The 23,174-nt window shown below is 44.0% G+C and overlaps 1 protein-coding gene across 5 annotated transcripts in view; it reads right to left on the bottom strand.

Moving 5' to 3' along the window:
- Nucleotides 1-950: 950 nt before the first annotated feature.
- Nucleotides 951-23,174, bottom strand: part of sin3b (SIN3 transcription regulator family member B) — a 57,139-nt gene continuing 34,915 nt past the window's right edge. For 3 of the 5 annotated variants that reach the window (XM_063032684.1, XM_063032686.1, XM_063032685.1), the window contains 11 exons: nucleotides 21,921-22,131; nucleotides 18,463-18,579; nucleotides 17,870-18,108; nucleotides 17,320-17,503; nucleotides 16,174-16,768; nucleotides 15,447-15,616; nucleotides 14,233-14,406; nucleotides 7,958-8,050; nucleotides 7,022-7,119; nucleotides 6,599-6,803; nucleotides 951-5,905 (listed from right to left, as the gene is read on the bottom strand). In XM_063032684.1, the coding sequence (XP_062888754.1) occupies nucleotides 5,675-5,905; nucleotides 6,599-6,803; nucleotides 7,022-7,119; nucleotides 7,958-8,050; nucleotides 14,233-14,406; nucleotides 15,447-15,616; nucleotides 16,174-16,768; nucleotides 17,320-17,503; nucleotides 17,870-18,108; nucleotides 18,463-18,579; nucleotides 21,921-22,131 (2,317 nt within the window). In that variant the 3' untranslated portion in view covers nucleotides 951-5,674. The remainder of the gene's footprint in view (nucleotides 5,906-6,598; nucleotides 6,804-7,021; nucleotides 7,120-7,957; nucleotides 8,051-14,232; nucleotides 14,407-15,446; nucleotides 15,617-16,173; nucleotides 16,769-17,319; nucleotides 17,504-17,869; nucleotides 18,109-18,462; nucleotides 18,580-21,920; nucleotides 22,132-23,174) is intronic. The other 2 variants (XM_063032683.1, XM_063032687.1) reach the window with 1 other exon arrangement.

Genomic DNA, 23,174 nt, shown 5'->3' with positions numbered 1-23,174 from the left:
AACATATACGATTATTAAGGGATTGGACACGCTGCAGGCAGGAAGCATGTTCCCGCTGCTGGGTGAGTCCAGAACTAGAGGTCACAGTTTAGGAATTCGGGGTAGGCCATTTAGAACGGAGTTCAGGAAAAACGTTTTCACCCAGAGTGGTGGATATATGGAATGCTCTGCCCCAGAAGGCTGTGGAGGCCAAGTCTCTGGATGCTTTCAAAATAGAGATGGATAGAGCTCTTAAAGATAGCGGAATCAAAGGTTATGGGGATAAGGCAGGAACTGGATACTGATTGCGGATGATCAGCCATGATCATAGCGAATGGCGGTGCTGGCTCGAAGGGCCGAATGGCCTACTCCTGCACCTATTGTCTATTGTCTATAGTGCTGATACGGGGTTTTGGGGGAGAGAAATATTGGTCGGTTGGATCAGTAAGCTGACTCGCGCCGTTTGCTTGCCTAGAGTTAAAATATTTGAAATAGTTTAATCGGAAACAGATTTAACATTACCGGCATATGTCGTGAAATTTATTCATTGGGTTTGTGTCTTCCTGTGCTAGTTTATAAGAAAAACAAACCTTCACATTTTAGAAACCAATATAAACAGAAAATATTGGAAATACTCAGCAAGACAGGCAGTGTCTGTGGAAAGCTAAACGGATTTAACGTTTCCGATTGAAGATAGGTCGTCAGTACTATTTCCAATATTTTCAGTTTTTACTTTGTGCCGTTTATTTTTACCTGCTTCACCTGTCCTTGGTGGCTTAGCATTTTCTCGTTCTGTTCTCTCAGTTTGCACCGTCAGACACCCGTGATTCTTTGCCATGTCCTGCACACCTAAACCATGTTAACCCTGCTGCAAGTGTTCAATGAAGCCGCTTCTAAAGACGAGGACAACAAATGCTTGAAGTACTTTGAGCTTCGTAACTTGATCGAAACCCAGCTTCCATTTTTAGTAACCGTACGATTTGAGGTCACTCGTGGGCGGATTGAGACAGTTTGCGACAGGGGCGTAATAGAGGCGCAGATTAAGAGAATTACAAACAAAAGAAAACCGGGTTGATAAACGATTGGCCCGAACTAGTTCTGTATCGTTCAGGCTCAGAGGTATTCGGCCCATCGAGACCGAGGACTTCTGATATATGGGAAGCATCTGTCTTTGACCGTTACTTCTGTGAAGATGACAAGTTACTAGCGCAATCATTTTATCTCCTCCACAGGACAAGTTGGGCGACTTTTGTCAACATTTCATCGAGGTCCTGAACAGTCAAGGCAGGGACGTCAATTTTACGGAATTCGTGCAACTGTTAGCGATTATAATGTTAAATTGTCCCTGCAAACTCCACAGTTAAACATTGGTTCAACTCGCATTAACAACTCAATAAAATCTGTTCTTGGAGATAACGTTGTGTTGCTTTATTCAATTTGTATCGAGCAGGGTTATTCCTATCTTAACCTTCAAATCGGTTATTTCGCTTTTAAATACGGAGTTAAAGATGTGTCTGCAATCCGGGATTAACAAATAGTATTTTGTTAAGAAAAACACAGCCTAAAATGGGGGGGGGACCACGAGGTATACAATTGGCACATACTTGTGTAACATCTGATCAAGATCTCATGAACTCAGCTGAAGGGCGCTAATGAGATGTGAAATAGAAATCAATCTCATAGACAGTAAAAATCCATGCTGGCTACACCCCCTCTGTTGCTCAGGGCAAGTGAAGGGCCTCGACCCCAACGTCCACTGTCCCTATGCATCCACAGATGCTGCCTGGCCCGCTGACTTCCTTCAGCATTTTGTGTGTTTCAGATTCCAGCTTCTCGTCTCTCCATACATATTACTTCTCAGTTATGGATTTAAACTACAAATACATCCAGACTGTGAAGCTCCCAAGGAACAAGAAGCAACGCCAGGACATTCTGACCCTTTACCCACCGTTCTCCAGCAAAGGTCAATGAATAGCGGAATTCCTGAGATCACCTCACCCACTTAAGCGCGTTGTCCATTATGTTTCCCGCCCTCTCCTTGCTGACTGGCATCTCCTTCCTACCAATAAACTGTCACGATCTGCAGGCAATTATTTTTCATTTTTATTACATTTTGTATGAAGGTACAATGCTGTTTGCCGAGAGGGATGAAAACTGTAGGGAACTGCTGATGTTAACCCGCCCTCAAACCCGGTGCAGCCCAGGGATTAAAAACCAAGCGAGTAAATTATTCAGAACAGAAAATGAGAAGGAATTTTACTTTTAGAAGTTACAGTTAAAAGCGACCCAGGATTCAAGTCCTTCCCATTCAAGAGGTTATCAGAAGCCCTAGGGCATCACTACCAAACTCCGCTCCATTACCTCCAAGAGAGAATCAGGATTTAAGCCTCTCCCTCTCCGAAGTGGGGGAGAGGAGGAACTTCCGGATCCTCAACCCAGGAGGAGGAAGAGATGGAGACTTAGATATCAGTAACACAAGAGGGATCCGGAGCCTTGGTCCCCAGTCACTAAAGAACTGTATGTCAACTGCGAGGACTGCAGGGAGACGAGCAAAGGTTTAGGCTGATGGGGGCGGGGGGCGGGGGCGGGGGCGAGGCAGGGTGGGGGAACCAGGGAGGGTGGGATGAGGGACAGGAGGCTGAGTGTGACAGGGCGAGAGAGACGAATGTTTGACTTCACAAACAAGCATCACACTACAAAAACAGAGAGCATGGCATTGACATATCTGAAGACAGAATTCAAGAGATTTCAATTATCACACAATGTAAAATCACATTATATAGTTTCACACGGCAAGAACAAAATGAAAATTATCACCGTGAGCAGTCAACATCAGGCGAGCCCATTCAATTAATGGCCGTCACCCAAAGGAATGGTCTCCGTGGCAATGCATAATTAGCGGCCCCACGGTACAGGCTGTTCGCTCACAGACAATACTACTCCAACCCAGTGCTCACTTCAATTGTCTCCGCCTGCACACCACCTTATTGGTGTCCCCGGTGATGTAGTTGGCGTGGGGGTGGGGGGTGACTGGGAAGCAAATAACGATTTCAAGCACCCCTGATACCATTTCTCCCCCACTGAAGTAAATTAGCATCCACAATGGACACGGCTGTGGGGGAAGGCAGGAGGTCGTTTAGAAAGCACAACAGTTCACTTTGTCTTGCATTCCCTAATTGCACACACAGTTCATTGTAGAATATCTTGACTTTGTTTTCCTTTTAAAACATTTGATAAATATAAGTTGTTAACAAAAGCAGCTAATGTGAATGCATGTTTTGCAGCTGATGGCAATAGCCCTGTTCCTGTCCACAGTTTACCATACGATCAAACCCAATGATTGCCCCCTTCCCCAACCCTTGACTGGTACCCCCAGTGCTGCTACACCCCACTCTGGGGGAGGGGGGGGACAAAGTGCAACCGTGGCATCAGAGTTTATATGAAAATCATTCTGCCTCTGACTGTTTAGTTTTCAGCCAAAAGCAATCCATGGAAATTCTGTTCTAGCCTGGCAAATAAATGTAGAAAAGTGCATTTCTCCCACTTGGTCACTTAGTTCAGGTATAGAAATTACAGATGTGGCCATTGCATTCAGATGCAGCCACCTATGAGTAACACAAAATGCTGGAAGTTGTGATGAAATGTCATTAGCATTGAGTTTATTCCTTTCTCCACAAGTGCTGCCTGACTTGCCGAGCATTATCAGCATTTTCTGTTTTCATTTTCCAGCAGATGCTGTATTTTCATTTTGGACTGTAAGCAGTCACCTGTCTGAGGTTCATCCCCCCACCCCCACCCCCATCCTTCTCCATACTGAGTCCTAGTGGTGTATAGGGTCAAGTTCCAACTACTGTCAATGTTAAGTCAGCAGGTCTGTGTTATAGAGGCAGCAAAGCGTGGGCTGCCACCGCTCATTATCAGAGAAATGAGCTGTGGTGAACAGCATGGATAACCAATGAACAGTGACAGATACCCAGATCCACCAACACCTGAAAGTTTGATGACAACATGCCAGCTTCCTCCCTTGTGTCCCATCTCATACTTACGTACTTCCGGTTTCAGAGGATATCGGTGAACATTCCATCACTGGAGACATTACACCCGACAGAGTCACGCATCTCTGCAATTTCTGAATTTGAACCCCAACCAGCACAGTTGCCTCAGCGTGGAAGCCACCGAGGCACCCAAGAATGTTTTGCAATGGCCTCGCCTTTGGCCACATTCCATTATTCAACCTGCTACACGTTCACCATGCCGCAGGTAATCAGGATGGCTGCTTGATTTAAGAATACTCTCAGAACAGTTTTAAGCCTCCCTCTAAAGATACTCTTATTCACAAAACATTTTTAAAAAACATCGATACTTGAAATCTTTCAACAATACACTAATTTAAACAGATATTTCTGTAAAGAAGCAAGCCTTAAATTTGAAAACTTTACATTAATAGTCAAAAAATCCCCTGAATTTCAGGCAGTTAATATATTAACACATGTGTGTTTGTTTCTGTATCTCCAGCCCATGATTCCTCACTCTCACCCCACTTGCTGAGAAAGCACTCTTCAGTGTGACTTAATATACAGCAGCTTCAAAGGAAGTTAAAGGACTTAACCCATGAGAGGGTTCAAACAAATGTCAGCAATTCTCAAGTAGCTCAGAGGAAAACAGGGGGGTTTTGTGTGCTGTCAGCCATAATTTGAATGAGTGGCAGTTCAAGCTCAAAGCCCAGATGGCATTCAATTTAAAAAGGACAGCTTAAGTTGCTTTCATTTAACTTTCATTTGGCCTAGGGTTTGCACAAGAACCAACTTGATTCCCACCAACATTGCTTCATTGCAACTGAAGCATTTCAGTTCAGTGCTGAACAGAGCAGCAAAGAACTGCTTTCATAGACTGCAGCAAATACACCCATCAGCTCTGGACTTGGAGTCAGCACCTGATACCAACCTTTAACACTGGGTCCCCTGCTGGGAATTATAAAATCAAAGGGTCTCAGCAACTTGGAAATCCTTGAATTTGTTCAGATCTGAACAAGGTCGCCTCTAATAATGTAAAATTGGCTTGGCAGAGTGTAGCATGCTCCAGAGTTGACAGATGTCTCACTGGTGAAGACATAAGCAGCCGGTCTATGAGGTGAAGTCAGTACATGAATGAAGAAGCCAAAGCCTTGCGGTCTTGGTACGTTTCTGTAAGTTTGTCCCAGATATTTACCACTGTAGGTGAAGAAATGACAGCCTCTGCTTTTTTTGCAAGGTAAGGGGAGAAGAATGGGGTGGGAGAGAGGTGCGGCAGCTGGAGACCACCATAATCATCTTTTACTTGTCCTGCTATCTGGTGGTTAGGTCGTATCACAGGGTCACAGGGTACACATCAGCAAGCATTCGGGTACAACCAAAAATATGTCATGCAACATCACAATGTGAAATCTGGTTGGGAAGATGAAAATATGACAAAATAGGGGAAAGGGAAGGGAGAATGAGTCCAAGGATCACAAGCAGATTCATGTCAAGTGCATTTCCTCATTGATAACACTAGCTGTGTCTGTAGACTGGTGCTGCGGCGATCATTCACTTACATGGGAGTCAGACAGCCATTACAATCATCTCACCAGCCGAGAGCACGGTGTATCCCCACGGTCACGCAGTGCACTAGCAACTGCAGTGTGTGCGTGTGTCAGCACGTTAAGTGCAAAAGCATGTCATGGTGAGGGAGGGCACTGACTGTACTGTACTCGGTATTTATTGATGGGAATGTCATGGATGGTGTCGGTTTCACAGACAGTCTTGCACAGGATTAGGTCCTCAACGTCCTCGCCCATCAGCCAATCCTGCACCAGTTCGGCCGTCTCGTCTGTCACGTGGTCCTGCAGCCAACGGTTGTGCCACAACTGAAACTGCTGGTGCTGATACCTGGCAACCTGGCACTGCGACTGCAGTGGGCAAGGTGGGGAGAGGGACAAGGGTGAAGGGAGGGCAGGAGAGAGAGAGGTTGTTATGGGAAGAGTGCAAAGACAGTGAAAAATGGAGGAGGGTACAAAAGAGGGAGGAAAAAAATAAGTCAATGTTATACTAAAAATTTGAGCTTGTTAGTCTATTGAAATCGTTGATGAACTTTCCTTACAAATAGTCCTTTCCCCAAGTCCAAAATGCCTACCAGGCAATGGAACTATGGATCAGATAAGCAGACAGCTCACAAGGGCATCTGTATTGAAAATGTACCACACAAAGTTTCACAGATATTCTCACAACAAGCACTCTTTGGGCTGCTAGAGGAAAGGTCAGATGAACTGAAGGTTTCTCTAACCTGCCCCATTAATGCTTCTTCACTACTCCCTCACAGAGGAATTTCTACTGAACTTCATTTTCTCTACCCCATCTCATTCCCATTACAGGGAGTTTTTTTTTTGCTGTACTCAAACAGACAGTTAGCTTGGTCCCTTTATTTGTAATGCTGCTTTGAAACAGAACTGTTCTTTAATATAAAAGGCTGAACGGTCTTCTGTGCCATAGAAGTTCTATTATTTTATGAAATGGTTTGAGTGGAGACAACAGGGTGGTAGTGTTTACAAGGACGATCACTGCTATGTTTTATACAATTAAAACAACACAAGAGCAGAAGTTACCTCACGAGCTCGATGCAGAGCCCCACATCGGTACATGAAATCTTCAGAGTTCATAACGTACACCAGCTTGTGAGTGTTGAGTTTAAACTTGCAGTCAATGCTGTTGGAGTTTTCAACACCCAGGCTGCGCTGTCGGCTGTTCCTGCTTTCATTCCTCATTGATAGAAACTGCTTTTGCTGCCATTTACGAAATTTTCGAAGGTTTCTGCCAACACACAAGTTTTAATATGCACAGAATGCTAAATTTTTCCTTCCTGACCAACTTTTCAATGTTCTCATTCAGTGTCAAAGAGACTAAATAAACAAAAGTGTTACAACAATTAGGCTAATTGGTAACAAAGGGACAACATCGGGTAAAATCAAGGCACAGAAAATCCAGTGGAACAATGGTTAAATGGTCCTAACAGACCTGTGTTAACTCACCTGGGTAAAAACACTGGCTTATAAAAGAATCCATCAGTCTGCTCAAACTGTAGGGCTGCCTCTGGGCCAGCATACTGTTCAACATAACTTGTTAAATTCTGTCAATGCAAAAGCATAGGATTAATATGAATATGAGCAGTAGATAGAGAAGACAATGCTAGTAATGCTAGTAACATTGCTGTAATGCAAATTAAAACAGATCCAAGACAAAGGAGGCACAGCTGCACAGTTAGCACAGCCACATCAATCCTGATCTCCAGTGCTCTCCAGGTGGAGTTTGCACGTTCTCAGGGTTGTGACCACAGGGCTTTCCCCAGGTGCTCCAACAGCCTCCAAGGTGCCAAAGCAGCCACTGTAAACAGCTGCTTGTGTGCAGGTAAGGAGTAGGGTTTGGAAGAGTGGGGCGAGTGTGGGAGAGCTGTGAATGTAAGGGGAAATTCCACTAGCCCTTTAGCCCTCTTTCCATGCTGTGAGAAAGAATAGCAATGATGAACTAAATGGTGCTGAGTCTAATATAGTTAAGAAATACCAACTGGGAGAAGAAAGCACACTTAAAATCTTTGGGCCCTGTGACCCTATGCCACAAAATGGGACTGCATAGCTCCCACTTTTGTATGTATTTATTGTGATACAGCGCAGAGAAGGCCCTCCGGCCCTTCGAGCCACGCCACCCTAGAAATCCCCAGTTTAATGCTGGACTAATCACGAGACAATTTACGATGACCAATTAACCTACCAACCGGTACGTTTTTGGACTGCGGGAGGAAACCGGAGCACCCAGAGGAAACCCGCCCAGTCACAGGGAGAATATACAAACCCCTTACAGGCAGCAGTGGGAATTGAACCTGGGTCGCCTGTACTGTAAAGTGGTGTGCTAACCACTACACCATCGTGCTGTCCTACCAACTACACACTCCAAGTAGAAAGCTCTTTCACCTGCAGCTCCAGGGGATCATCCGATGGTGCTTCCTCCGTGTCCAATAGCTCAATTGTCATGGAAACACGTCCCTTACTCTGGATAAACATAATCTGTAATTAAAAAAAGGCACCAATTCACTTTTTGTAGAGGCCCACTGTGATTCACAACTTCCCTAAAGCTCCCTGTGCCCATCTACAACCTGTCCCTAACCTCACAGCACTGCCTGTGTGAAATGACACACTGATGCATAATCAGTGACATTGACATGGCCACTCAATGTAACTGATTATGCATCAGTTTTGATCAGAATCAGGTTTAATATCACTGGCATATGCTGCGAAATTTGTTGTTTTGCAGCAGCAGTACATTGTAATACATAATAAAAGCAATGCGCGCACACACACACGCAACATATATATGTGTGTATATATACACACATACACACACACATACATACATACACACACACATACAGTTGCAAGAAAAAATTTGGAACCCTTTACATTTACCTGGTTTTCTGAATTAATTACTCATAAAATGTGGTCTTCATCTAAGTCACAACAATAGACAAGCACAATCTGCCTAAACTAATAACACATAAACAATCGTACTTCTCGTTAATACTGAGTACACCATATAACCAATCACAGTCGAGGTTCACAAAAGTATGTGAGCCTCTGGGGCAATGCCTTCTACAAAAGCTATCTGGAGTCAGGTGTTCCCATCAATGAGATGAGATTGGAGGTGTGGGTTGTAGAGGTGCCCTGCCCTATAAAAAAGACACACAAAGTCAGGTTACTGACAGAGCCTGCTTTTCTCAAGACAGATCTGTTTATGCACACCATGCCTCAATTAGAACAACTTTCAGAGGACCTTAGAAGAATTGTGGAGATACATGAAATTGGAAAAAGCTGCAAAAGCATTTCTAAAGACCTGAGTTTTCATCAGTCCACAGCAAGAGAAATTGTTTACAAATGCAGGGAATTCAGTACTGTTGCTACTTTCCCTTGGAGAGGGCATCCTGCAAAGATCACACTGAGAATACAATGTGCTATGCTGAAGGAGGTGAAAAAGAACCAAAGGGTAACAGCAAAAGACCTGCAGAAATCTCTAGAACTTGCTAAAGTCTCTGTTCATGTGTCCACTATAAGAAAAACACTGAACAAGAATGGTGTGAATGGAAGGACACAGAGGAAACCACTGCTCTCCAAAAATAAAAAAAAACATTGCTGCACGTCTCAAGTTTGCTAAAGACCACCTGGATGTTCCACAGCACTTCTGGGACAATGTTCTGTGGACGTATGAGACAAAAATTGAACTTTTTGGCAGAAATGCACACTACTATGTTTGGAGGAAAAAGGACACTACATACCAGCACCAAAACCTCACCCCAACTGTGAAGCATGATGGAAGGAGCATCATGGTTTGGGGCTGCTTTGCTGCCTCAGGGCCTGGACAGCTTGCAGTTGTTGAGGGAACAATGAATTCAAATTTGATTCAAGATGTTTTACAGGAGAATGTCAGGGTAGAATTCTGTCACCTGAAACTTAATAGGAGTTGAATGATGCAACAAGACAATGATCTGAAATACAAGAGTAAATCAACAACAGAGTGGTTTATAAAAGAAGAAAATTTGTGTTTTGGAATGGCCAAGTCAGAGTCCAGACCTTAACCCAAATGAGATGCTGTGGTATGATCTGAAGAGGGCTGTTCATGCAAGTTTTGCATGGAGGAATAGTCGAAAATTCCTCCTCGTTGTTGTGCAAATCTGATCAGCAGCTACAGGAAATGTTTGGCGGAGATTATTGCTCCTAAAGGAGGTTCTACCAGTTATTAAATACAAAGGTTGACATACTTTTTAAAGCCTGAACTGTGGTTGATTAAACAATGTATTCAATAAAGACATGAAAAGTACAATTGTCTGTGTGTTATTAGCTTAGGCAGATTGTGTTTATTGATTATTGTGACTAAGATGAAAATCAGAGCACCTTTTATGAATAATTACTGCAGAAAGCCAGGTAACTGCAAAGGGTTACACATTTTTTCTTGCAACTGTATAAATTAAAGAAGTAGTGCAAAAAGAACACTACTGAGGTAGTGTTCATGGATTTATTGTCTTCTCAGAAAACTGATGGCAGAGGGGAATAAGCTGTTCCTGAAATGCTGAGTGTCTTCAAGCTCCTGTACCATCTCCTTGATGGTAGCGATGAGGAGAGGACATGTCATGGGTGATGGGGGGGTCCTTAATGATGGACGCCACCTTCTTGAGGCACCGCCTCTTGAAAGTGCCCTGTAGGTCTCTCAGTGGGAGAGAATTTTGCAGATAGTGATCACAATTCTATCTCCTTTACCATAGCATTGCATTGGAGGGGGATAGGGACAGACAAGTTAGGAAAGCGTTTAATTAAAGTAAGGGGAAATAGGAAGCTATCAGGCAAGAACTTAGAAGTAGACATTGGGAACAGATGTTCTCAGGGAAATGTACGACAGAAATGTGTGGCAAATGTTCAGGGAATATTTGTGTGACATTCTGCATAGGTACGTTCCAATGAGACAGGGAAAGAATGGCAGGGTACAGGAACCGTTGTGTACAAAGGCTGTTGAAAATCTAGTCAGAAAGAACAGAAAAGTTTACGAAAGGTTCGGAAAACTAGGTAATGATAACAGATCTAGAAAATTATAAGGCTGCAGGAAGAAGCTTAAGAATGAAATTAGGAGAGCCAGAAGAGGCCATGAGAAGACCTTGGCGGACAGGATTAAGGAAAACCCCAAGGCATTCTACAAGTATGTAAACAGCAAGAGGATAAGATGTGAGAGAATAGGACCAATCAAGTGTGACAGTGGAAAAGTGTGTATGGAACCAAAGGAGATAGCGGAGGTACTAAATGAACACTTTGCTTCAGTATTCACTACGGAAAAGGACCTTGGCGATTGTAGGGATGACTCACAGTGTACTGAAATGCTTAAGCATATAGACATTAAGAAAGAGAATGTGCTGGAGCTTTTGGAAAGCATCAAGTTGGATAAGTCACCGGGACCAGACGAGATACACCCCAGGCTACTGTGGGAGGCGAAGGAGGAGATTGCTGATCCTCTGGCATTGATCTTTGCATCATCATTGGGGACGGGAGAGGTTCCGGAGGGTTTGGAGGGTTGCAGATGTTGTTCCCTTATTCAAGAAAGGGAGTAGAAATAGCCCAGGAAATTATGGACCAGTGAGTCTTACTTCAGTGGGTGGTAAGTTGATGGAGAAGATCCTGAGAGGCAGGATTTATGAACATTTGGAGAGGCTTAATATGATTCGGAATAGTCAGCATGGCTTTGTCGAAGGTAGGTGGTGCCGTACGAGTCTGATTGAATTTTTTGAGGATGTGACTAACCACATTGATGAAGGTAGAGCCGTAGGTGTAGTGTGTATGAATTTCAGCAAAGCATTTGATAAGGTACCTGCAAGGCTTATTGAGAAAGTAAGGAGGCATGGGATCCAGAATTGGCTTGCCCACAGAAGGCAAAGCGTGTTGTAGATGAGTCATACTCTACATGGAGGTTGGTCACCAGTGGAGTGCCTCAGGGATTTGTTCTGGGACCCCTTCTCTTCGTGGTTTTTATAAATGACCTGGATGAGGGACAGGTTAGTAAATTAGCTGGAGAGGTTGGGGGTTGTTGTGGATAGTGTAGAGGGCTGTCAGAGTATACAGCGGGTCATCGATAGGATGCAAAACTGGGCTGAGAAGTGGCAGATGGAGTTCAACCCAGATAAGAGTGAATTGATTCATTTTAATGGTAAGACTCTTGGCAGTGTGCAGGATCAGAGAGATCTTGGGGCCGGAGTCCATAGGACACTCAAAGCTGCTGCGCAGATTGACTTTGTCATTAAGAAGGCACACGGTCCATTGGCCTTCATCAACTGTGGGATTGAGTTTAAGAGCCGAGAGGTAATGTTACAGCTTTATAGGACCCTAGTCAGACCCCCCTTGGAATACTGTGCTCAGTTCTGGTCACCTCACTACAGGAAAGATGTGGAAACCATAGAAAGGATGCAGAGGAGATTTACAAGGATGTTGCCTGGATTGGGGAGCATGCCCAATGAGAATAGGTTGAATGAACTTGGCCTTTTCTCCTTGGAGTGACGGAGGATGAGAGGTGACCTGATAGAGGTGTATAAGATGATGAGAGGCATTGATCGTGTGGATAGTCAGAGGCTTTTTCCCAGGGCTGAAATGGCTAACACCAGAGCGCACAGTTTTAAGGTGCTTGGAAGTAGGTACAGAGGAGATGTCAGGTGCAATTTGTTGTTGTTGTTTTCTGTTTACACAGAGGGTGGAGAGTGCATTGAATGGGCTGCCAGCGACGGTGGTGGAGGCAGATACGATAGGGTCTTTTAAGAGACTCCTGAATAGGAGCATGGAGCTTAGAAAAATAGAGGGCTATGGGTAACCCTAAGTAATTTCTAAAATAAGTACATGTTCGACATGGCGTCGTGGGCCGAAGGGCCTGTATTGTGCTGTAGGTTTTCTATGATTCTTGGGAGGCTGGTGCCCATGATGGAGCTGGCTGAGTTTCTGCAGCTTCTTCCATTCCATACCAGATGATGATACAAACACTGATAATGCTTTTCACAGTACATCTGTAGAAATTTGCATGCTTGCAAAAACTGGCCACTATCTCAGTTAGCAATAGAACCATTTCCTCTCCAAGTATAGTCTGGTAACCCTGGAACCTTATGGGAACAGAGAAGGATTGGTGGTGGATGTTTTTATTAAATTTTCATGCAAGGGATGTGGGCCTTGTAAGTTGATTCAGCATTTAATTGGCCATCTCTGAATGCCCTTGAGAAGGTGATGGCAAACTGCCTTTTTGACCTGCTTCAGTGTTTGAGTTGTGAGTACATCAAAACTGTTCGGGTGTGAGTTCCAGAATTTTGACCTAGTGGTGATGAAAGAAAGACGACATATTTTCCCCAAGTCAGGATGTTGAGCGGCTCAGAGGGCGACTTTTTCCAGTTGTTCCCATGTCTTTGCTGTCCTTGCACTTCTAGCTGATAGCAGTCATGAATTTGGAAGGTGCTATCTGAGGAATCTTGGTGAGCTGCTGGAGGTCATCCAGTAGATGGTAGAAACTGTAGCTAGCTTGCAGTCATGTTGAGTGAATAGCTGTAGAGATGGTGTCTATCGAGCAGACCACTGTGTCCTTAGAGCTCAAGCTTCTTGAGAGCAGTTGAACATGCAATCATCCAGTCAAGTGGAGGGTATCGAATCACACTCCTGACTTGGGCTTTGTAGATGGTAGATAACCTTTGAGTTTGGCATAGGATTTCTAGCCTCCAGAACAATGGCCATTTTCAAGTGGGCTCTGAGGCTCTCATTATAAGTTTTAACATGGCAAGCTCTAATACTACACACTTTCCAGCCTGTCACTGGAAGAGAAAGCCAGAGTAGAATCACTAAAAATTTATGATGCCCACTGACCAAAAGAGCCTCCAACATCAACTCTTTAAATACTCATCCAAGTAGGTTTCTCCCTCCATAATCTTTTTCAGGCAGAGATAACCTACTGGGTGAAAGCAATTTTCCTCATTTCCCCTTAATCATTCTACCAATTATTCTACTTAGGGCAATAATTGCTTCCTACTTACACCATTGATCATAAGATGCTGGAGCAGAATTAGGCCACGTGGTCGAGTCAGCTCTGCCATTAGATCATGGCTAATTTATTTTTTCCTCTCAACCCCATTCTCCTGCCTTCCTCGTGTAACCTTTGATGGTTTTACTAATCAGAACCTATCAACCTCCACTTTAAATATACCCAAAGTCCTGACCTCCACAGCAGTCTGTGGTGATGAATTTACTGGATCCACCTGGTTAAAGAAATTCTTCCTCCTCTCGTATTCTAAAGTGACATTGTTGTATTCGGAGGGTGTGTCCTCTGGTCCTTGACACTCCCAGCATTAGAAACATCTTCTCCATGTCCAATCTTGTCTATGCCTTTTAATATTCGGTAGATTTCAATGACATTCCCCACACTCTTCTAAACTCTACTGAGTACCAGCCCAGAGCCAGCAAACGCACCTCGCGTGTCAACCCTCATTCCCCCGTTCATTCTTGTGAACCTCCTCTGGTTCCTCTTCAATGCCAGCATATCCACAAAAGGGGCTCAAGTTGATTAATTTAAATCTCATCCAATTTTAACTTCTTGCTCTTTATGTCCTTACAAGACATCTTTGGATTTTCTTTGATTTTACTTGACAGAACCCTGCTCAGTAATGGAGAGGGTTTGAGCACTCTCTCCTTACCTTAAAACAGTTTTCATCTGGCATCACCCGCTCAGCCCTTAGCTGGTAAGCTGCTTCCAGACTGGCTCGGACACACTGCGAGGGCAAACTCCCGCCAGCGGCTCCTCGTTTCCTCTCACTCAGATACACCTCTGTTGCCTGTAGACACACATCATCACTCACCAGATGCTGCAGCTGTGGGGGAGAAAGAGAGAGACTGTGAAATACCCAGTGCTCTGGGCAGACTTGACCTCAGCAAGATATTCAGCACGCTAGGATAGCCTAGCACTCAGTCAGACACTTGGCACATTAGGAAAGGTTCAAGCACTCCATGAGATAAGCTGTAGACTGGGGCAGTAAAGTACATAATCTGTATTGGTACTACAGTAATGACAACAGGATCTAGATACCATACAAATCTATCATGACAAAAAGCAGAAAGCAATACGACTGCAGGTATACAGCAAACCTTCCCTTATGTCCTACTTGGGTAAATCACCACATAAAGAAAATTTATTTATTAACATACAGCATGGAATAGGCCCATCAGGCCCTTCGAGCAAAGCCGCCCAGCAATCCCCGATTTAATCCTATCCTAATCACAGAACAATTTACAATGACCATTTAACCAACGAACCTGTACGTCATTGGACTGTGGGAGGAAACCTGAGAACCCGGAGGAAACCCATGCGGTCATGGGGAGAACACGCAAACTCCTTACAGCCAGCGGCAGGAATAGAACCTGGGTCGCCTGTACTGGAAAGCGTTGTGCTAACCACTATGCTACCATGCCACCCTGTGTGCTATAATTTGCTGTATATGTCCCATCCATATTTGACTTTCAGGAATACATCACCTGCAGTGTTGACAGCATTAAATTATTAATTTCAACATTTAAGCAGCCTTTCAAACAAGGACAGGGTAAGAGGCAGTGGTAATTTAGTCAGCACTGCTTCCTGAAGATCTACGTTCCCAGGCCTCCCATGACATCTCATTTCTACTATTTACAACTGCTCTGAAAGCCTGAGGTATCCTTAAATCTGAAACACACAAAGCGAGTACACAAGTGATGCAAGTTAAAAAAGTGTAGTTAAAATGTAGCTAAGAGTTTTCTCTTGTGCATACCAATGCCTGCCATCTTACTGGCCTAACATGAGGGAAGCGAAGCCAATCAATAACCCAACACTCCAAAAACACTACTGGTCTAACTCTCCACAAGAGTCAGTGCCACTCACCTGCCGTACAATATTCTGAATCAGCTTATCAACAGTGAAGCCAATGTACGCATGGATTGTAAACATTTCACGCAGTGTGTCCTCATATTGTGTAGGTTCAATGTTTCCATCCAGTAGATTCCTTACCATGTCCAGAAAGGCTGGGTAATACTCTTCCAACTCAATCTCACCTAAAGATACAAAGATTGAGTACTCAGTGTAATGTATATATATCGGCCTAAGCAGATATAACTCTTGTGAAGAATCCTGTAAGCATTAGCCCAATATTCTTCTCAGAAATTAAGAGTGAAAGAGGGAAGATGGAGAGGCAATGTGTGTGGCCACTGGCCTATTAGCTTTTTATGTGGGGCATTCAACTGAAAAATCCTAAATTAATACATCACATTCTTGCAAAATATGCATTAAATGTTTATCCACAGTCACACAGCAGCCCTTCAATTGTCACACTAAACCTGCTTGCCTCCTAATCACCCTATGCGTACAGTGCAAAATCTTTTTCACAGGAATGGAAATAAAAGGAAAGTCTGAATTTTGATGTTAAGTTATCAAATATTAACTAGAAGGACCAGAACAAGGCAAGGATGGATTAGGTAAGGATAAAGGTAGGATTACGGGACAGGTTTAGTGATCCAAAGATGGAGGAAGGAATGTGGGCAACTGAATGAAGATTTCCTATCAGCACTGCAGAGTTAAAAGAGAAACCAAACCTCGAGGAACGAAATCATACTTTGCTGCTTGAGTCGGAGCTCCACGGCAGGATCACTTGCTTTCTCTTTCCTTCCCTCCTGCAATTGCTTCTCCTTCTCCTTCTCCATCTGATACTCCAATAGCTGTTTCTCCGCTTGCCTGTATATACGCAATAGCCGGTAGCACAGAATTTGATGGAGCCGCAGGAAAAAGTACCAGTTGTTGTTTACGAAGAAGAGATTGTAGACGTCATCCAAGCTCTTTTGATATTCAGCTACCTGGTCGCGTAGGTCCACCCGCTCCTCAGCCAGACTGCTCTCCGGAGAAGCCACTCCTTTCTGCCCTGTATCCGCATTATTACGTTGACTGTGCCGTTGATCACTTTCCATCTCTTCGTCCGTTGAATCCTCCGACTCGCTTAGTTCCCCACGCGGAGAAAAGAACAAGTCTGGCACAAAATGATAGATGATACGTTTGATGTGATCCTTGTCCTCCTTCTGAATGGTGGGCTGTCGTTTCACATGGTAAATGATGAGGGATGCAGCATCCTCCATGATTTGCTTATCCTCATACACGAACATCAGGTGGGGCCCTGTGACGCCTGGGCAACCTTCTTCAGAGTTCTGCTCTTGTCGCTACATCACAAGAGAAGAGAAAGGGTTAATTCTCAGACAAAAACACTGACTGGTAATCTGTCAAATTCCGTTTATAGCTTGGAAATGACCAGATTCCAATTTATAGATCGGGATTGTGTGACCAGAACCTGCTTTAGAGTCGATGACTGAATTGAACCAGATTAGGTGCTCAAATCAGACCTGAACCTTACTGACCTTAATCTGGTCTAGATGGCATTTAAACAATATATTAATGGGCAAATTTGACTCCATCCTAAATTTTTGTTGCAAGTGAACTTTGTTGCCACTTAGCCCCATTCCCTGGTCAGAACAGCTTGACGTAAGAATGCAGCACAAAACTTAAAAAAAACCAACAAATTCTTTTGTTTTATTAGTGCCAAGTCTCATTAGAGATTGCTTCTGGGATTCTGTCCTAACAAAGAGGTTCACCACCAGTAAACTAATTGGAAACATTTTAAAGAAAAGCTTTCATATGCCTCCACTGGCACTGTTTACAAAGGTTGGTCTTGGAGCAGATAAGTGAATTTTTTGTTTGGGTGACATTATGTTACCTCATCGTAAACACTTTCAATCTCATTCAGCAGACTCTTAGAGCGCAGTGCCTTAGTGTCATTCTGTTTGAAGTTGACTCCCTGATGATCCAATGATTTCAAGTACGATTTCTCATACTGCTCCCGCCAGATCTTGTTAAAGCCTTGCTGTGCCTCCCGCCATTCTTCTTCCTTGGCTTTCAACCTGTAACAGTATAAACTTAATAGAATTTTCAAATCTGTAATAGACCCTTGAGACCTTCATTTGCAGGCTGAAGTTTGTGGTACAAATGTGGGCAAGTACAGCATGCTTTTGAAGGTGTGGAACAGCCAAAGAATCTGTGCCCAAAGGATGATACAAACCACAAGCACCAATACTGAAGCTGAAAGTCTTTAAACATATATTCCTGAACTCCTTTGTCCCCCCACCCCCACCACTCTGTACACCAAACTTTGCTCAAATCACTTCTTCATGAATTTCCCTCCCCAACAAACCAATTCCTGCCAAGTTACCTTTAGCATGCCCTGTGGCTTGGAACAAAGGTAGCACTTCTTATCTATTAAATCTTACCGTTTCAGTACCACAGGTACAGCTGTTGCTGGATTTTTCTTAAGTCCATCGATTATTTCTGGTGCTTTATCACCATAGATACGATAGATAGCTCTGCGATGGATAACCTCCGATGTTCCTCCCAGACAATTATCAAGGTGGTATTTCTCCTGATCTTCTGGAGACATCCGGGTTAGTTTCTTCTGCACACTCTCAAGCACACGGATTGTGGCAAGGTTGGTTTCCAGGACAACATCAAGCTATTTGTCAAGAAAAATCCAAAGCAAATATTATAACTTCAGTATCCTTGGCAACCCATCCTCTTCAAACCCAATTCCACACTAATATTGAAAACAGCTTTCTCTCATATCCCAAGCAATTTCCAGACTAATAATACCCAAACAGTGATCAGCTATTTACCATTTATCAAAACCCATCCCAACCTCAGAGCCAGCAGATCTACTTCTTTCCCCAGTCTGAGATTGGGTGCCAAAAAAGACAAGGATTAGACCCGGTAAAGTGCCAAGACAGGGCCTTAACTTCAGTCCCTGATCTTCTGCCGACTTTTTAAGTATTTACAGCAGGTTCTGCTTATCAAAAAATAGTGACAGTACCTCAAATCTCTCATCCTCACAACGATGAAGCTGCTCCTCATATGGCGTTTTCTTAGAGCTGACAAAGGTGGAATCTTCTGACCAAGAAGGGAATGAGACCCAAGTATCATTGAGAACCTAACCCAGAAGAAATGCAAGCAGTTAATCAGAAGGACTCTGGGGTGTCTGTCAGTTAGTGGGTTCACAAATGATGCAATATTAGACTGTAGCTGCAAATCTCAAGCGAGGAATAAGAATTCCAGTGTTCAAAGCAAATCGTGCTTTAAGACTATAAAATAAAAGAGCAGAATTAGGCCATTTGGCCCATCAAGTCTACTCCACCATCTCATCTTGGCTGATAAATTTCCCTCTTAACCCCAGACTGCTGCCTTCTCCCCATATCTCTTCATACCCTGACTAATCAAGAACCTATCAACTTCTGGCTTAAATATACCCAATGACGGCTTCCACAGCTGCCTGTGGCAGAGAATTCCACAGATTCACCACTCTCTGGCTAAAGAAATCCCTCATCTCTGTTCTTAAAGGATACCTCTCTATTCTGAGAATGTGTCCTCTGGTCTTAGGCTCTCCCATCAAAGGAAACATCCTCTCCACATCCAATCTATCGAAGCCCTTCAACATTCAACGGGTTTCAATGACCGGCCCCCCCTCGTTCTTCTGAATTCCAGTGAGTACAGGCCCAGAGCCATCAAACGCTCTTCATATGATAAGCCTGTCAATCCCGGAATCAGTTTCATGAACCTTCTATGAATCCTCTCCAATGTCAGCACATCCTTCCTTAAATGAGGGGCCCAAAACTGCTCACAAATACTCCATATGAGGCCTCGCCAGTTCCTTATAAAGCCTCACCCTTGCTTTTATATTCTCGTCCTCTCAAAATGAATGCTGACATTTGCCTTCCTCACCACAGACTCAACCTGCAAGTTAACTTTTATAGAATCCTGTATGAGGACCTCCAAGTCCCTTTGCATTTCAGATTTTTGTATTTTCTCACCATTTAGAAAATAGTCTATGCTTTTATTTCTTCTACCAAAGTGCATGACCATACACTTGCCAACCCTGTATTCCATCTGCCACTTCTTCGCCCATTCTCCTAATCTGTCTATAGTCTTCTGCAGCCTCTCTGGTTCCTCACACTAACTGCCCCGCCACTTACTCCACCTATCTGCATATTGTCAGCAAACCTGGCCACAACGCCACCAATTCTGTCACCCAAATCATTGACATAATGTAAAAAGAAGCAGCCCCCACATCGACCCCTGTGGAACACAACTAGTCGCTGGCAGTCAATCAGAAAAGGTTCCCTTTATTCTCACTTTTGCCCCAGCCAATCACCCAATCCTCTATCCATGCAGGTACCTTTCCTAGGACACTTAACTTGTTAAGCAGCCTCATGTGGGGCACCTTGTCAAAGGCCTCCTGAAAATGCAAGTATACAATATCCACTGATTCTCCTTTATCTATCCTGCTTGTTATTTCTTCAAGGAATTCCAACAGTTTTGTCAGGCAAGACTTTCCCTCTAGCCATGTTGCCTTCAGCAAAACCACAACCACATCCTTAGCAATCGACTCCAATATCTTCCCAATCACTGAGGTCAGACTAACTGGCTTATAATTTCCTTTCTTCTGCCTCTCTCCCTTCTTGAAGAGTGCAGTAACTTTTGTGATTTTCCAGTCCTCCAGCACCATGCCAGAATACATTGATTCTTGAAAGATCATTACTCGAAAGCCATTTTTTCAGAACCCTTTCCACTGGATATTACCCTTGCACAACAGGGAGTGTGAAGGAGCAGCATATGCTTGGGTGGGGAGATTAGAGGGCAGGGATGGGGCAGGGGGAATAAGCAGATGGACCTGAGCTACCTGCGCAGAAAGCATTGTTCTATGTCCACGTTCATCACCATAAAATGGAGGGAGCTACCAGCTCAGGAATTCAGCTTTTAATACAGAGGCTTCTAATGCAAACAATTGAAACTTAAGTTCTTAATGCCCAGAATCATCACATTTCAGTTTAGTTCACCAATTAAGGAGGAGGAGAAGATGGCGACGCGACACAGTGCGTGCAGCCTCTCCGGTGATGAATATCTGTAATCTGTCAAGTAGGAAGCCGTGCACAATTCTGATTTGATGGAGGCAGACGTGAGAGCACAGAGGAACATCTGGTGAAACTTCTGAAATGCCTGCTTCGCTGCCGCTACTACTGTGTGATCCGAAATCTCCGGAGGGGAAGACCCCGGATCCTCGGCTTTGCTTGTTGCTCGGCGGCCGGGGCCAGGGTCGAAGTGCCCGGCAGAGATGGTGCTCAGTGTCAGACGGCTGGTCGGAGGCTCAAAGTTTTCGAACGGACTCAGAGTCAGACTGCAGTCGGGTGCTTCCAGAATGCTGCATCGGCAAGTTTGCGGTGCTGGAAGCTCATGGCAGGGAGAATTTCTTCCTTCTACCGTCTGCGTGAGCTTTTGGGGCTATCGGGACTTTGAGACTTTTTTTTTTACCGTGCCCATGGTCTGCTCTTATCAAATTACAGTATTGCTTTGCACTGTTGTAACTATATGTTATAATTATGTGGTTTTTGTCGGTTTTAGTCTTGGTCTGTTTTGTGTTTCTGTGATATCATACCGGAGGAACATTGTACCATTTTTTAATGCATGCATTTCTAAATGACAATAAATGAGGACTGAGTGTCCTCATAATCTAAATTATCATAACACAGTGTTCACTGCTGCTCACTGACGCTAGAAACTCTTAACAATAATTGTTGAAGTAAATGGAAATGCAATGCTTCTGGGCATTAAGAACAGAAGTGTTAAGGGAAGTGAAAGATGCCGAGTTTCAAAGTGATACAAAGGAGAACTTCAAAATCAAGAAGGGAAGGACAAACTAGCCCAAGCAACACCTTTCCCGAGTAGTCATGGGGGGGGAGGGGGGGGAGAAAGTGAAGAGCAAAATCATGTTAAACCAAAGCAAAATTGAGTTTTCATTTCTTATTGGTTCATGGGATCTGAATATTGCTTGTAAAGCTATACAGTTCATTCCTAATTGCAGTTCTTGAAGTAAACAGCTTGTTAAGCCACTTTAGAGGATAGTTAAAAATCAACTAAATTGTCCAGGGTTGGACTGAAGCAGGCTAGGCTGGGTGAGGATAATAATTTTCTTCCCATTTGATTGTACTTTCAAGATCACCATCACCGATTCTACCTTGTTTACTTGATTAATTATTTAAATTTAAAGTCTCAAATCAGATTCAAAGTCTTGTTACCTCATCAATGTCCCAAACCTCTGGATATGACTAACAACTCGTCCACTTTTCAAAAATGTATCCAGAAGTGAAGATATTACAAGAATGCCCTCCTACGATGCCCCTCACACCCATCAGCTGCAGATCTCACTTATCTGAAGTACTTCAAGTTCTGATACCTTGATGTCACCCCACTTGTACGTTTCTCTGGAAGCACTCATACCTCCTTGCAGACTGCAGTTCGCCCACTGCACTTCGGTTGCTGGTAGGTTTTAGGCAGAGCTCTGTAACTGGAGCCCAACCTCTTACAAGATGCGTAGTCAATCTCTCGGGCAATCCCATCCACTGGCCGATCTCTCTGCAAAGGCTGTGTGAGTGAGAGTTCCTTCTGGCCCAAGAACGATTTGAAACGTGCAAAAAGCTCTGGGAACTTCCTGCTTTCAGAGTGGAGAGGATGAGAAGAGGGACAGAAGAGAGGTGGGGAGAAGGCAAAAACACGTACATTGAAAAAGTTTACATAGAAAAATCATCCTTATCCATCCACAGAAGGAGGTTTGCCCTTCCATACACAATCAAGCAACCAACTGCAGAGTTAAACCCTAAATCCCCCTCTTATAAAACAAAATCCTTGAAAAGGGCCTTTTTATTTATTCTTTTTCAGGATGTAGACACCTTGTTAGTAAAAGTTGTGGATGTGGGCTTTCTTTGCAACATTTAAGAGAAGATAGGGTAAGTGCATAGATGGAAGGGGTATGGAGGGCTGTGATCTAGGTAGTTCAGGATAGGATGATGCAGAATAACAGTTCAGCATGGACTAGATGAGCCAAAATGCCTGTGTCTGTGCTGTAGTGCTCTATGACTCCAAGTAAAAATTGATGATTAGTACAAGTTAAACCCCACTCATTTCTCAAACAAGAGAAAATCTGCAGATGCTGGAAATCCAAGCAACACACACAAGATGCTGTAAGAACTCAACAGGCCAAGCAGCATCTATGGAAAAAAGTACAGTCAACTTTTCGGGCCAAGACAGTCCTGCCAAAGGGTCACGGCCCGAAACATCAACTGTACTGTGGCGACCCACTTTCTGGCACCCACGAACCGGCTCACGAAACAGCGCGCGCAGGCAGAGGGCCGGCAGCAAAAAGGGCGCCAAGCCATCTTCACCAGCAGGGGGAAAATCCCGCGTGCGGAAAGGGTCTGGGAATATGCATTCCCCACAGTAGTCCCGCCCAGGGAGGGCGGGAACGGGAAGGCTTTAAAGTGGGCCGCGAAGTTTGAATAAATCTCTTTCATCGCAACTCTAACTCACCGACTCCGTGTGGTTATTCTAGCGCTGTGTGTAGCACATCGCTACAATTGGTGACCCCGACGGCCCAAACGATATTTGGACCAGAGATGACCGACGCTGCATCTGTTCACGCAGTTTCGTTAAAACTGCCAAGCTTCTGGACGCTGCGACCCCATTTATGGTTCGAAC

The sequence above is a fragment of the Mobula hypostoma genome, chromosome 24 (genome assembly GCF_963921235.1).
Source record: "Mobula hypostoma chromosome 24, sMobHyp1.1, whole genome shotgun sequence".
Lineage (NCBI taxonomy): Eukaryota > Metazoa > Chordata > Chondrichthyes > Myliobatiformes > Myliobatidae > Mobula > Mobula hypostoma.
This window is presented reverse-complemented; position numbering and strand designations above follow the sequence as displayed.